General features: G+C 38.2%; 1 protein-coding gene across 2 annotated transcripts; it reads right to left on the bottom strand.

Moving 5' to 3' along the window:
• Positions 1 to 11,119: 11,119 nt before the first annotated feature.
• Positions 11,120 to 14,268, bottom strand: LOC121982748 (protein LURP-one-related 8-like). Of its 2 annotated transcripts, XM_042535836.1 has the most exons (3): positions 13,892 to 14,268; positions 13,296 to 13,741; positions 11,120 to 11,309 (listed from the first exon to the last, which is right to left on the bottom strand). In XM_042535836.1, the coding sequence occupies exons 1-2, from the start codon at positions 14,168 to 14,170 to the stop codon at positions 13,319 to 13,321; spliced, it is 702 nt and encodes a 233-aa protein (XP_042391770.1). In that variant the 5' UTR covers positions 14,171 to 14,268; the 3' UTR covers positions 11,120 to 11,309; positions 13,296 to 13,318. The 2 variants fall into 2 exon arrangements, with proteins under 2 accessions (XP_042391770.1, XP_042391769.1); XM_042535835.1 differs by lacking the exon at positions 11,120 to 11,309 and having other exon boundaries at positions 13,239 to 13,741.
• Between the last annotated feature and the right edge of the window lie 859 nt (positions 14,269 to 15,127).

Below are 15,127 nucleotides of genomic sequence, written 5' to 3'. Positions count from 1 at the left end.
TCTTAAACATAGGGAGACTAACACACTCATAATAAGAAAGAGCCCAAAATGTAATTTGGGATTAGTGTAGTAGTTCAATAATAATTCTTTAGTGGTATGAATTATTATTGATAAAATTAAGTTATGTGTTCGGGACGATCACGGGAAGCTTATTTTCATCGGGAGACCAAAACCAATTTCTCCTCTCAGTCTCTATCGTAGCCTCTTGTATGTAGAGAATTATACCCACCTTCTTACCCACTCTTTGGTGGCCTGCCAAGCTAGCTTGGAACCCAAGCTAGGGCTGACCAAGACCCAAGGATTGAGCCAAGATTAGTGGCCGGCCCTAGCTTGGAGTCCATGCTAGGTGTGGCCGACCACATATAATATAAAAAGGATTTTATTTAAATGTTTTCTTATGTGGATAACATGATTTTAAAAGAGAGTTTAAAATTTAAATCATTCCTTTTATAGCTTTCTACAAAAGATTAAGAAAAGATTTGAAATCTTTCCTTATTTGTAGATTGAAAGGTGGATTTTAATTTTAGTAAAACTTTCCATTTTTGTAACCATGTTCATGATTTAAAAGAGAGTTTTAAAATTAAATATTTCTTTTTATAATTTTCTATAAAAGATTAAGAAAAGAATAAATATCTTTCCTTATTTGTAGATTGAAAGAAGATTTTTATTTTAGAGATAACTTTCCTTTTTGGAAATCATCCACATGTTTAAAAGAAAGATTTTAATTTATAAAATTTCTTTTTATAATCCACCTTGAAGGAAAAAATTATTAGAGAAATTTTTATTAAAAATTTCCGAAAACAAATTAGGAAGTTTTAATTCTTGTGGATAAAAACTTTCCTTGATGGAGAATTCTTTGTGCCCGGCCACTTTAATAAGAGAAAAGAAAATTGATTTTATCAATTAATTATTTCTTTTTCATGGCAAAGAAAATAAGAAAGTTTTATTAAACTTTCCTTATTTGCCAAGGCCAAGGATTATAAAAGAGAGGGTAGAGGTACCTTCAAAGGAACGACTCTATTCTATTTTTCTTTCTCTCTTTTCCTCCTTGGTGGTGGCCGGCCCTATTGTTTTTCCTTCTTCCTTTTCTTTCTTCTTCATTGGCCGGACCTTATAATCTCATGGAGCTTGGAGGTGGCCGGATTCTAGCTTGGAGAAGAAGGAGAGAAAGGAAGCATCCCTTGGAGCTTGGTGGTGGTGGCCGAACCACATCTATTCTTGGAGTACTTGTGGTGGCCGAATCTTGCAAGGAGAAGAAGGAGCTTTGGTGGTTCTCATTTTTGTAGATCGTTGCCCACACAACGTCCGGGATAAGAAGAGGAATACGGTAGATGATCAAGAGGTTATTTGCTTACAAAGAAAGGTTTAACTAGTAATTGTTTTTTGCATCATACTAGTTTTCTTTGTATAGTTATTTTTGGAAATACCAAACACAAGAGGCATATGATTCTAGAGTTTTTGGATTTGTTTCGAATTTATGTTTCTTTTGTTTTATTTTTCGAATTTGTGATTCGATTGTTCTTTTTGGTTAAACCTAGAGTTATATAAGGAAATTAAATATTAGCTTTCCTTAAAAGGCTTTGTCTAGGAAGTGGTGGTTGCTCCCATATCCAAGAAGGCCTAGTGCCTCGCCATGTTTAACCTGGAAGCCAATTTTGAAAATTAATATTTAATTAAATTTATAACATAGGTAGATTTGGATCAATAATGTTAAGTTCCACTTGAGATCCAAGGCTAAACCATTAAGAACAGATAAGTTAAATTTGGAATCAATAATGTTAAGTTCCGTTTGCGATTTCTAATTTAACTTCTAAAGAGCACAATAGGTTGTTTAGGAAAGGTTCGATACTTGTACAAAATTTTTATACAGTGGAACCGGTACGATCTTCCTAGGACCAACCAACATGATCAACTTATAATTTGTTAATTGATATTCAAAAATTATAGCTCACAATTATCCTTAGTCGGTCACATAATATGCCTTCCTTTGGGCCGACATATTATGTATATAACATGTAACTGTATACTAGCTATGCTATATGAATATTATGCTCACACTACTTTAATTAGCCACGCAACATGTCTTCCTTTGGACTGACATATTATGCGCATGATAGACATAACAATGTACATCTTTACGTGCGAGCATTTCAAACACATATTCGACATAAAATAATTTTCCTTTGGGCCAACTATTTTAGCATGAATATACCTCTCTTTATATAAAATGCACTTAATTGCCCTAATGATTCTCACTTTGGCAATAACATTGGTTCAGTCAAGTAACACCTTATATAAATATACTCCTTAAATGACATACCCATAACAAAAATAGTAATCAACATTGTTCATAGTTTGTTCGAAATACATTTATAGTTGACCAAAATTACTGTTCACAGTTAACCAAAACTACTATTCATAGTTGACTGAATCACTCTTCACAATTGACCGAATCACTCTTCATAGTTGACCAAAATTACTGTTTATAGTTGACTAAATTACTGTTCATAGTTGACCAAATCACTTCTCACATTTGACTAAAATTACTATTCATAGTTGACCAAAATTACTATTAATAGTTAACCTATGAATATTGTTTGATTTAAACCAGTCCAGCAGGTTCGGTTAAACCTTGGTTCAGTCAAGTTCGGTTGAACCTTGGTTCGATCAGGTTCAGTTGAACCTTGATTCGGTCAGGTTTGGTTGAACCTTGGTCTGGTCAGGTTCGGCTAAACCGGTTAGATAGGTTCGATCAGGTTCGGCTGAACCTTGGTCCAGTCTGGTTCTATTGAACCTTGGGCCGATCTGGTTCAGTTGAGCCAATTCGATGCGATCCAGTTTGACTGAATCAGTTCGGTTTGATTCGGCTAAATCGGTTTGGTCCGGTTTGGTTAAATTGGTTCAGTCCGATTTAGGTTTTATCATTTCTGTTGAAACTCTAAATATTATTTCAGTGCCAATTTGGCTAAATTTGGTTTTAGGATTTATGCCAAAACCTTAAATCTTATTTCAACCCCGATTCGATGAAAAGGTTCGAAAAAAGCCATAAATCATGAAAACAAACAATTTTGTTCATGGATTTTCAACAAATACTCGTTGTTCTAAGACATATGATCGAAATCTAATGGAAAATGAATGCTCTTTTCAAATCCGACAACAAAATCGAATTGTTTTCTCCATAATATCAATAAAAAACTTGGCTCTGATATCATTTGATGGAGAATAAATGATAATATTTTCTTTATACAGGACCTTTTTTTCATCGATTTAAATAAGGAGAAAACTAAAGAAGTTACAGCGAAATGCGGAAAACTTTATGATGTAATTAAACCATACCTGAAGTCAGAGACATCGTCCTTGTGCTATCCCTAAATTTTGAAGTCAAAGTATGATCTTCCACAAGAGTTAGGGTTTCAGCGCTGTATATCCTCACCGAATGGGAAAGCAAGGATATCAATTATCTCTCCTAACTCTATAGGGATCACACTCTATATATAGCCTAATACCCACTATGCGTTATCAACCCATTAATGATAATGGATAGTGGGTTTAAGGTAAATGGATCAACACATATAATATTCGCATCCTAAAACAAACAAACCCAATAACACATCAATTAGATCACATTAATAAGTTTGGACTTAAGTGGCAAGATAGTGGGTTATTAATTCACGATAAGCCCACTAATAGGTTATCGGATATAAAAATATCCAACAAACCAAACTTGGCATTTGCCTCTAAAGGAAAAGTTTGGAATCATAAAACCAAGAATGGGATTCGAACATGTATCACACCTACAACAACTCTAACACTACAAGACTACTTTGTCTTTCCCTTATTCATATGATTCTGCTGCAATTTGTCCCTTTTAAGGAACTAGAGGATCAGTGTGTTGGATTTTTCGGGCCGCGAAAACCGCGTTTTCGCGTCACGGAAACCCCGAATCACCCTAGCCATTGGATCTCGTGCGAAGAAAACTTTCCAAAAACACGAGTACGAGTTTTAAACTACGATCTACAATAGATCTACAAAGGAAAAACATTTTACCTTCGAAGCGTGCCCTCGCAAATCCCGCTCGTCCAATGGTACGCCGGATCTCAAAGTTGTCAATGTAGATAACTCTCTAGTGATATCCACACGAACAAGGTGTGTTCTCTAACACACAAGGATGGAGAAGAGAGCACCCAAGTGTGCTAGCACTTTCTAGGGCTCTCGGGTAGGATTTAAAAAGGGGAGAAAGGAGAGAAAGAAAAGGGATCTCACATAATCTACTAGGAACCCTCCTTTGTGACCTTCACTTCACCCTTTTTCTTGGAACACAACTCACACACCTTCTCCCTTTCTTGAAACCCACGGCAACAGCAAGAGAAAGGAGGAAGAGAGCTAGGAGGAAGGAGAAGCATTCAACACCACTTGAATGACACAAAATGAAACCTCCTACACCATTAGTGTGGCCGGCCACACACATGTAACCTCCCCATTTAATGTGGTCGGCCACATTAAATGGAATGGGAGGTGTAACCTCCATGAGGTGGCACACCTCATGAGGTGGAGATGATGTGGCTGCCATGTAGGATGAGTCATCCTCCATGAAGTGGCAATACATCAAGTCAAACTTGATGTTTCAACTTCCCATTTGGTCAAGTCAAAATTGACCAATTTTTCTTCCTTGTTGAGTTGAATCCAACCTTTGACTCAAGTCAATTTCAATCTAATGAATCTCAATTCATTAATATAAATTGACTCAATGAATCAAATTTAAATTAAACTCATTCAATAATTGAATTCTAATTGAGTCTAACTCAATAAGTGTAATTTAAATCAATCCGAATCCAATTGGTTCATCATATGAACATAATCTCCATCCACTTGTTCTTTGTGTGTGACCCAATAGGTTCTTGTAACGTTGGCAATGTTTCTAAACTCCTTTAGAAACATAAGCAATGAGCGGCATCTAGCAATACATCATTGCTACCCAAGTTACAAGAAATGTTGAGATCCAACATCACCTTGTGACTACTAATTGTGACTCCTCACAATATATGACAAGTGTCCTTCCATCCTAGACATCTAGATTGATCAATGTGAGGCATAGACCGTGTCATCCTCTGACCAATCTAAATCTTGAACTCCAAGTAGACTCACTAAATCAAATGAGCTCAATTTCCTATATTGACTCATTTGGGCATGGTCATGCACTTCATGGTCTCACTCTATCAAGAATACCGATGTCTCTCCCGTCATATAGGAGGGATAGATCCCATCTACATCACTCACATCCCTCTGCATAATTCGTTACATACCCAGTAATCGCCTTTATAGTCCACCCAGTTACGGGTGACGTTTGACGAAACCAAAGTACATAACTCCTTATGTAGGGATCCATGGTGACTTCAGGTCTAAGGACTAGTAGTCATACTAATAGCCACATGAGAAAGTATATAACACTCATATAACGATCCATGATACTTTCTCATAGCGGGTCATTCAGTATACATTCTCTAATGCATGCCCATGTGTCAACTTGATATCTCTATATCCATGACTTGTGAGATCAAGTCATCGAGTTGACCTACATGCTAGTCTTATTGCATTAACATTGTCCCTGAATGTTAATACTCGACTAGGAATGATTAAGAGTAGTGTTCCCTATATCATCTCACTATCGGTTCAACTAACCGATTGATATAGGTGAGAACCGTCTACTTAAGGACGTTATTATACTTAGTTTATTTGGCACCAATACAAGTAAGTATAATAACCAAAAACCAAATGCCTTTATTTATATAGAATATGATACAACAAGTCCAAAATACAATCATCAAATGATTGGCTCTAGGGCTCTAGCTAACACAGTGATCGTTGAGGACTAGAAATTACAAGGTAGAGGATTAGAAAGAGGGAACAGGAAGTACTCATTTATCACTTTCAACCTCATCGCTAGAGAGGGGGCTAAAAGTAGCAAGCACACACCGAAGCAAAAACAACAAGGGCCCAAGAGCTAGTTCAGAGCCAAAACAATGGAGAATCCCAAGAACTGAAAAAGCTCCTTTCTTTAATTATCTTTTTCACCAGTAGACAAGAAGAGGCAATCGTGATTCACATTGCTCACGATAATTACAGACATTGAGTTCCCCAAACTGCCAATCGATCGGTAGCTAGATTATAAAGAGGCATCTAAAAGCCAGAAAAGTCTAACATCTGAATCAAGATCACCAAGGACAACTTCAAAATAGCAATAGAAAAAACATCGATTTTGAAGGTTTTAGGAAATGAAGCGAGGCGATCACAGATCAAATACGGTGAAATAAGCTGAAACGGATTAAAATACCAACACCAAATCCCTCTACCTGCATGTGAAAAAACACATCCAGACAAGGCAAAAAAAAATCAAAATTTTAAAATCTTTTTCGCCGTGGATTATTGCGGAGAGAATGCACCCACAATACAAGCATGTCTCCATGACTGGGGCAACGACAGCTAAATGTGGGAGATGGATGCAATCACTTCTTTACGAAAAAACCATGAGCGCTTCTCTTTCATGAGAGTAAAGCCAAAAAAGATTTTTTTTGTTCTTCTTTCCTTTAATCTTACCAAAGCTCTTCGACAATGATAATGGAATCTGCTAACCTGCGGCAGGTTCGGTAGATCTAATACACCTTCTGGAGCTTGATGGTGAGTTGTCTCTCGTTCGGCTCCCACTCGCACCGCAGGAGCCCTAAGCAAACAAATGACGGATGTTTAAGACTAGGAGGGAGGACATAAGGGAGATGGTGCCAGAGACACTGGCGTTGTATAGGACCTCTCTCTCGAAGGTGGCCGTGCAGGGGGTGTCGAGGCCGCCCTCGATGCGGTTGTCGGCGTCGATCGAGAAGTCACAGATGCCTTTGGGCAGAGGCATATGGGGAGGCCGTTGGAGAATCTAGAACTCCTCTTCTACGACAGAGAATGGGAGGGGAGGTGAGCCGGAGGAGAGGATGATGGTAGGATGAGGAAGAGGAGTGGAGGCTAACGAAGTAGAGGAGGGAGAGGGAGGTGGATTGATGAGAAGCAGAGGGAGGGAGAAGGGGCGATGAGATTTGGGGATAAGGGTTTGGAGATTTAGGGATGTTTTGATTCTTAGAGTATCCACATCAATTTCTCTATTGCTATATCTAAAATTTAAAGTAAATGACCCACTTTACTACATCAAATATCCTAAAATTTCTATCATCCTTAATTTTTATTATTTTCTTCTCTTTCTTCTATTTTTTATTATTATATTTATGGAATGAGTGGAAGGAGAGAGATTGAGTGGAAGGAGAGAGATTAAAAAGAAATATTATTTTAATTTTAGGGTAGAGATTTCATTCCCTAAATTTAGAGAATCACTATTCATCAAATCTAAATTTAGGGAATGGATAGGGTAACTGATGCAGAGGATTTTTAGTTAACTTATCCAAAATTTAGGATAAAATCTTTGAATATGGTAACTGATATGGATGCTCTAACCCACCAAAATCGTTATTCCCAATTTTTAGCGGAGTTTTTAGGTGGAATTAACATAATGGTTATAATTTTATTGACAATGGTTATAAACTGTTGTGAATCTATTTCTAACACGAGTTTTGTGACGAGAAAATACAACGCTTATAATTTCATTGACAACGATTTAAAATCGATTTATTGCACCATTGTCCCAACCGTTGTAAAGAAACAAATTCATTTAATGACAATGGTTTTTGAAAATCGTTGTAAAATCCGTTATTGTTTAAAAAAATTTGCTCAAAGACAACTGATAGTGCCAAACCGTTGTCTTTTGGGGCAACTGTTGCATCAAAGACAACAGTTTTATCAAAACCCGTTATCTTTTGCCAAATTTATAACGATTTTTCCTAAAATCGTTATCTTTGTGGTGTTGTTTTTCAACAATTTTGTTGTAGTGTCTGTTACAATATGCTTAGACCTACAATGTTCTGGTCCAAGCATGTTAGAACAACTATAAAATTGTAACTACAATGACATTATAATTGCTACAACAATGACAGCTAGATGTCCACTACATAGGAGGAAGATGTTTGGACACTCAAATAAGAGCAGAACTTATACTAAAATTTAAATGCTAAATACATATGAGGAGAACATTCCAATTTAATCAAACTGAAATACCAAAATACAAATGACAAAGAGGAAGCTTAGGAGGTGGTAGGCAGGTGGTACAGTGGAGTTGATTGGCGAAGACGTTGAAGTGTGAATGACTCTGCTTGAAAGAGGAGGGTGTAGAAATTGATGCCAAAGAAAAGTAGCCGTCTTTATTGATGAATCAAAAAAAAGAGTTGTAAGAAAATAAAGAGTACAAAGTCTTATATAATGAATTATCACAAAACCTAAACTCTAAATTAAAAAGATAAAAAACTAAAGTGCCCTCAAGGTTATAAACAAATAATTCTAATTATATAATCTAACACCCCCTCTCAAACTCATGATGCTACAGCTAGAAGCATTGAGAGTTTGTCAGATAAACATCGGAAGCGCGAAGCGGAATGAGCCTTGGTAAACATATCAGCTATCTGCAGTGAGGAAGGAACAAAAGGCAATGTGATAATGCCAATCTGTAGATGATGACGAGTGAAATGACAATCTATCTCAATATGCTTCGTTCTCTAATGAAAAACTGTATTGCGCGTAATTTGAATGACACTCTGATTATCACAATGAAGAGCAGTAGGTTTCTGAAGAAAAATTCTCATATCTGTAAACAACCAACGTAGCCAAACAATCTCACAAGTAGCGGTAGCTATGGCACGATACTCAGTTTCTGTGGAGGATTTCGAAATAACATCTTGCTTCTTACTTTTCCAAGAGATAAGAGAATCTCCAAGAAAAATACAGAAGCCAGTGGTCGATTTACGATCTGTAAGATCACCCGCCCAATTAGCATCAGAGTATGCACAAAGCTCTAATGAGGAAGTAGAAGGCAATAAGAGGCTCTGAAATTGAGTTCCCCAAAGATACCGAAGAATGCGAAGAACAGCAGGCCAATGAATTGTGGTGGGTGCAGTGATAAACTGACTAACCACATGTACAGCATACGCAATATCAGGACGAGTCATAGTGAGATAAACCAAGCTTCCCACAACTGTACGATAGAGGTTAGGATCTGGCAAAGGAGAACCATCTGATGGAGATTACCTAGCATTAGTCTCAAGGGGAGTATCAACTACCCTATTGTCAGTGAGACCTGCACGCTCAAATAGATCAACTATATACTTTGATTGAGACAAGAGATAACCTTTAGGTGAAGAGGCGATCCCAATCCCCAAAAAATAGCACGGTAAATCCAAGTCTTTCATAGTGAAACAACGAGCTAATTCAAACTTCAAAGACTCAATTCCATCAAAATCATCACCAGTAATTATCATATCATCCATATATAAAGATAAAAGTATAGGACCTACACGTATACACTTGACAAATAAAGCTGAATCATGATTATTGGGATGAAAACCAAGCAAGGTAACCACCGTGGAGAACTTGGCAAACCAAGCACGTGGTGCTTGTTTGAGTCCATAGAGAGCTTTGCGAAGCCTACAAACTTCACCAGATCGGTGAGCAACTCCAAGAGGAGGCACCATATACACTTCTTCTTGAAGATCACCATTCAAGAAATCATTTTTGACATCCATTTGAGATATCTTCCATTGACAAATAGAGGCAACAACAATTAACATACGAACAGTGGTTATTTTAGCAACAAGGGCAAAAGTTTCCTCGTAATCCATGCCCAACTCCTGAGAGTAACCTTTAGCAACAAGACGAGCTTTGTACCATTCGATAAAACCATCAGATTTAGTTTTGATCTTATAGAACCAACGAGAACCAATGGCACATTTCCCTGGTGGCAGAGGTACCAAATCCCAAGTATGAGTATGATGCAGAGCAGTTAATTCCTCGTCCATAGCAATCTGCCAAAGAGGATTACCAACAGCTTCTCTATAGGACAAAGGCTCAGAAAGATGATAAATAGAGGCAACAAAAGAGGCAAATGAAGTAGAATAACAAGATTAAGCAAAATCAGGTAGTTTAGTAGACTTATGAGGGCGTGTAGACTGAAGAATAAGATTGCCCGCAATCTCTGGAGGTGAAGGAACATTCATAGGAGGGGGAGGTGGAGATGGAGGAGATGTCTCGAGAATACCAGATTCAGTGAAGCCATCATGTGGAAGAGTAGCCGTGGGGGAGGCTTCGTCGGTGTCAGTACTAAAGGGATCAATGCGAATAAGATCTGCATAAATCATGTCATATGATAGAAGAGGTATGGAGAAGAAAGGAATATGCTCAAGAAACACAACATGACGAGAGACATACAATTTTTTACTAACCGGATCAAAACAACGATATCCATTTTGACCAACACCATAACCAAGGAAGACACATAAAGCAGACTTAGAGGACAACTTATCATGCTCAACATGTGGTCGGAGAACAAAATAGGTACAACCAAAAATACGTAAAGAGGAATAATCAGGAGCATGACCATATAGTTTTTGATAAGGAGACAAACCTGAATTGTGAAAAGTTGGAATCCTATTAATTACATAAGTAACAGTAAGAACTGCTTCTCCCCAAAAAATACTAGGAACATTTGCAGACAATAAGAATGAATGAGCTGTCTCAACAAGATGTTTATGTTTTCTCTCTGCAACCCCATTCTGTTCAGGTGTTTCTCAACACGAGGTTTGATGTATAGTACCTTTTGATGCAAGTAAATGAGAAAAATTATTAGAAGTGTATTCGCCCCCCAAATCACAACAAAAACACTTGATAACTGTTGAATGTTGAGTTTTGACAAGAGCTTTAAAGTTATTGAAAATGGTAAGATAATCAGATCTATGTTTCATAAGATAAACCCAAGTATAGTGAGTGCAATCATCAATAAAAGAAACATAATATCTTGATTCCCCTTTTGTAGTAATAGGAGAAGACTCCCACACATCAGAATGAACAAGATCAAAAGGATTAGGAGAAAAAGATAGACTTTTATTAAAAGGTAATGCAGAAAATTTTACCAGTTTACAACCACTACAATCTGAAATATCATGACTTTTTAAAGTTCCTAATACTCCAGAGGAAGCTAAAAATTGTAAACGAGAAGCTGAAACATGACCTAGATGAGTATGCCATAAGTAAAAATCATAAGAAGAATGACTCAATCGGAAAGATGAAAAATCAACACTAGAAGCTGTGACATCTGGTACTTGAAGCTTATCAAAGACATAGAGTCCCCCTTGCCTACGACCTATCCCAATCACCTTCTGAGATCGCGGGTCCTGCACATAACAATTGGACGAAGAAAAAGATATTCAATATCCAGACTTAGACAATTGACTAACAGAAACAAGATTAAGTGTAAGATTAGGAATATAATAGACATCAGGAAGAGACAAGCAAGTTGTACCAACAGAACCAACACCTAATAATGACATTGGAGTACCATCAGCCGTCATAACTGATAAAGATGAATTAGAAGATAAAAATAAAATAAAAGATGATAAGTTAGGTGACATATGATGAGAGGCTCCAGAATCTAATATCCATAAAGAAGAAGATATACCTGATGTACCGGAGGATGACAAACCTATATGAGAAGAAGCAGACATGGCAGAGGGCTGTGAAGTAAGAAATTGTTGAAACTACTCAAGCATATAAGGATCTAAAGAGGGGGCAACTACTGCATTACTAGACTGAGATAGTTCATTTGGCAACTGTTGTGGTTGATTACCAGATTTCCATGAAGCATTCTGATGTAGCAATGGTGGCTGTTGAGGTCGTTGCTGCTGATATTGTTGTTGTGGTGGTCATTTTTGCTGCTGTGGTAGTTTACCTTTGTTTAACAATAATGGACATTGAGACTTCCAATGTCCTTTTTCTTTGCAATAAGCACACTCATCACTAGAAACCTTCGAAGTCGACCTACTTTGATTATGCGGCATAGTACTGTGGTGCTGCAAAAACAGATAGCATAGATGGTGCAACAATCCTCTTATCAACCTGAGACTTAAGATGAATCTCCTCAGCTAGCAATTCATGTACTACTAAATCAATGGAAGGGAAAGGACTATGATGCAAAATTGTTCCACGCAATCCTTCAAAGTCATCACGAAAAGTCATCAAGAATTGGACCAGACGTTGCTCTTCTCTACGAGTGACATAAGCTGAGAATGCTCGCAATTCTGAGGATTCTGTAAGTGCTAAATGGTCTCATAGTTTCGACATGGCAGAATAAAAATTTTGGATCCCCATATCTAGCTGTCGAAGTGCACGTATATCTGCTTCTAATTGATATTGTTTGACAAAGTTAGACTACATATATCGTGAGTTATCAGAAAACCTAAACCCTAAATTAAAAAAGTAAAAATTAAATTGTTCTCAAAAGTATAAACAAATAATTTTAATTATATAATCTAACCGAGGGAATGATAGATAAGCGGTGAGGTGGAGTTGACCGGCAAAGATACTGAAGGGCAAACACTCAACTCGAAGGAGGAGAGGGCACGACAAGCAACCGGTGCGATGAAGTTGATTGGCAAAGATTGGTGAAGGGTGAACGACTCAGCTCGAGAGAGGAGGGTTAAAAATGTGCCCTTTAGTTTTTCAAGAAGTACAAAATACTAAATGTGTTGACTTTTTTCTCTGCTCACCCAATCGGCCCAAAACCCTAAATTCCCGTCCCGCCCTGGCCAACTGATTTAGGATTTTCAACCTGAATCGGTTTGCAAACTAACTAAACCATCTGAATAGTGGATTGAGGATAGAAGGATAAACGCACAAGGGGGTGGGCGCCCTTTTAATAAAAAAATTAAAGTGAGATGCTCCTTTGAGCATTCGATAAATGCAATTACTCAACTGAGAATATGGCCCACCCCACCACACTGAATGAACTGAAGTCATATCAAGTCTAAGGCTCCGTTTGGTAGAGGTGATAGGATTAGAAATGAGTTGATAGAATGAGATTGGAGGTAGGATTAATAATCCCTCCCCATGCCTAGGGATTATGAATCTCACTCCCAATCCATCCTAATCCTACCCCTAACCCATCCTACCAAACAACATATTATTTACTTTTTGAAAACATAATCTTAATCCTATCACCCCTATCAAACGGGGCCTAACTGTTAAGTTCAATTCATGAATAAATTAAATTTTAATCCATATGAGGGTTAAAACGAACAAGGAACCTTTCGTTCATTATATATGGATTAAAATTTAAAGCAGATAAAAATTCATAATTTGTTCATAATTTAATGGACAGTCACCTCCACTCTTTCTCTGTGTTTATTCATGATTTGCCAATTTTCAGCAGTGATGCTCCGGACCCAAACATCTGCTCAAGGAGCAGCACGATAGTCATGGCTACTGAGGCATCGAAGCCTGGCTGCACGATCAAGTGGAAGACGTCGAGCCCGAAAGAAACGCCCTTGGCAGACTCCTTTCTCTTCATCTCCACCACTCGCTGCCGCTCATCGTCAAGGATGGCACAGCGGCGCTGCGCGTAAGAGCCTTCGACCTTGTAGCCCTGGCAAGACTTGGCATCGGACGCACAGGGTGTGACTCGCGCCAGTGCCCTGGAATAGAGGGGATTCAAATGTCTCTTCACCACGAATCGAGGATTAGCTCTATCTTCCCCTTCATAGATCATCCATTGCTCTCCTAGACTTAGTTTCTGTGTAAGAGTTGCGAGCGGCAGAGCGATTGAGCTTCTCTACATGATTTTTCAAAACAATTTCTGGAACTGTAAGCGATCGAGATCAGGAATCAAACTCAATTGACAAGAAAAAGGCTACAAAAAATGAATCATAACAGAATTGGGGGAAGGGAAAAATTATCCCTTTTTTTAGGGAATACCCGATACCTTTCTTCGAACCGTGAGGAGCGGCTCGCCGACGCCGTCCATGAGGACGACCTCCGTCCTGCTCCCGGAGGCGTAGTTATCAACCCTGAACACCAACTTTCCCTTCGCGTCGAACACCGTGAATCCATTCCCGTTCAAGAGGAGCGACCGCCGCCACACGGTCAGCACAGAGGCTACTGCTCCGGCCTCTTCCTGCGCCGTTTCACCGTCCTTGCTGAAGGCTACCGAGCCAGAATCCCCCAGCTCGATGCCTCTAGCTCCAGGGTGCACCCTCGCCATCGCCCCAAGCACTGCTCGAGAAGATGAGGCAACGTTGGTTGGTTGGTGGTGGTGGTGGTGGTGGTGCTGCTGCTGCTGCTCTGCTCCTGCTCCTGCTCCTGCTGGAAGATCGGAACCTCGGAGTCGATATTTATACCCGACACGGTCGAAACTGACTCTGTCTAATCCGATCATCACGTGTTGAGCATATGCTAAAATGACAAGATTAATATACTACGCCTTCCTTCGATCCCAATACACCCTTCAAAGTGGACCCACGAGATTCAGCCTCTCATCCAATCAGATGCGGGTGACACTGAAACGAATTTAGAACAAACTAGCTTTTAGCTTTCTCTTAAATGCACTTCGGATTTCTTAAAAAAAAATACCACGGACGGCGTGAAAGATCTAAAACTGCTTCCAAGGGAACCGAAGAGGAATTTGTGGCTAAACGTTAGCCACGTGTTGAATGAAACTGAGATGTATTAGTTGGTTGATTACTAAGTTTTATATTATAATAAAGTTAATAATTGGTTTAGGAGAGGAGGAAGAAGAGCTGAGCCTAGTAATAATGTTGCGCAAAATATAAAAATTAATAAATAATAATATTTTAAGACTTGTGATAAAATAAATTATAAATGGCTAGTAAAACTGGTGGCAGGGAGAACTTCGAACGTCACATCACCACGTGGTTTATTATGACAGGTATATAAATAATTATTTTTCTTGAGGGACTTGATTAGATTATTTAGTTTTTGATATGTTATTCCAAAGGCTGCATAAATTTTTTTTAAAAAAAACAGCCACATTGCTTATATTTTCTTTGACATTTTATTGAAATGCAGACCTAACTTTTAATAATATTTAAACCACACATTCTATTTTTATATTTATCAAATTACATACTTATTTTCTGAAATATCTCTACACGAGCTTATTAGACCCACCCAAACCATCTAGATACATTGAAAATCTTAA

This window comes from Zingiber officinale, chromosome 5A (genome assembly GCF_018446385.1).
Source record: "Zingiber officinale cultivar Zhangliang chromosome 5A, Zo_v1.1, whole genome shotgun sequence".
NCBI classification, from domain to species: Eukaryota; Viridiplantae; Streptophyta; class Magnoliopsida; order Zingiberales; family Zingiberaceae; genus Zingiber; species Zingiber officinale.
Note: the sequence above shows the minus strand (reverse complement) of the source record. Positions and strands in the feature narration are given on the sequence as shown.

Coding starts and splice junctions, on each gene's coding strand:
- LOC121982748 (XM_042535836.1), bottom strand. CDS start 14,170: ATGGCGAGGGTGCACCCTGGAGCTAGAGGCATCGAGCTGGGGGATTCT. Junction 13,742..13,891: donor TCCTCACGGTTCGAAGAAAG/GTATCGGGTATT, acceptor AAAATCATGTAG/AGAAGCTCAATCGCTCTGCC.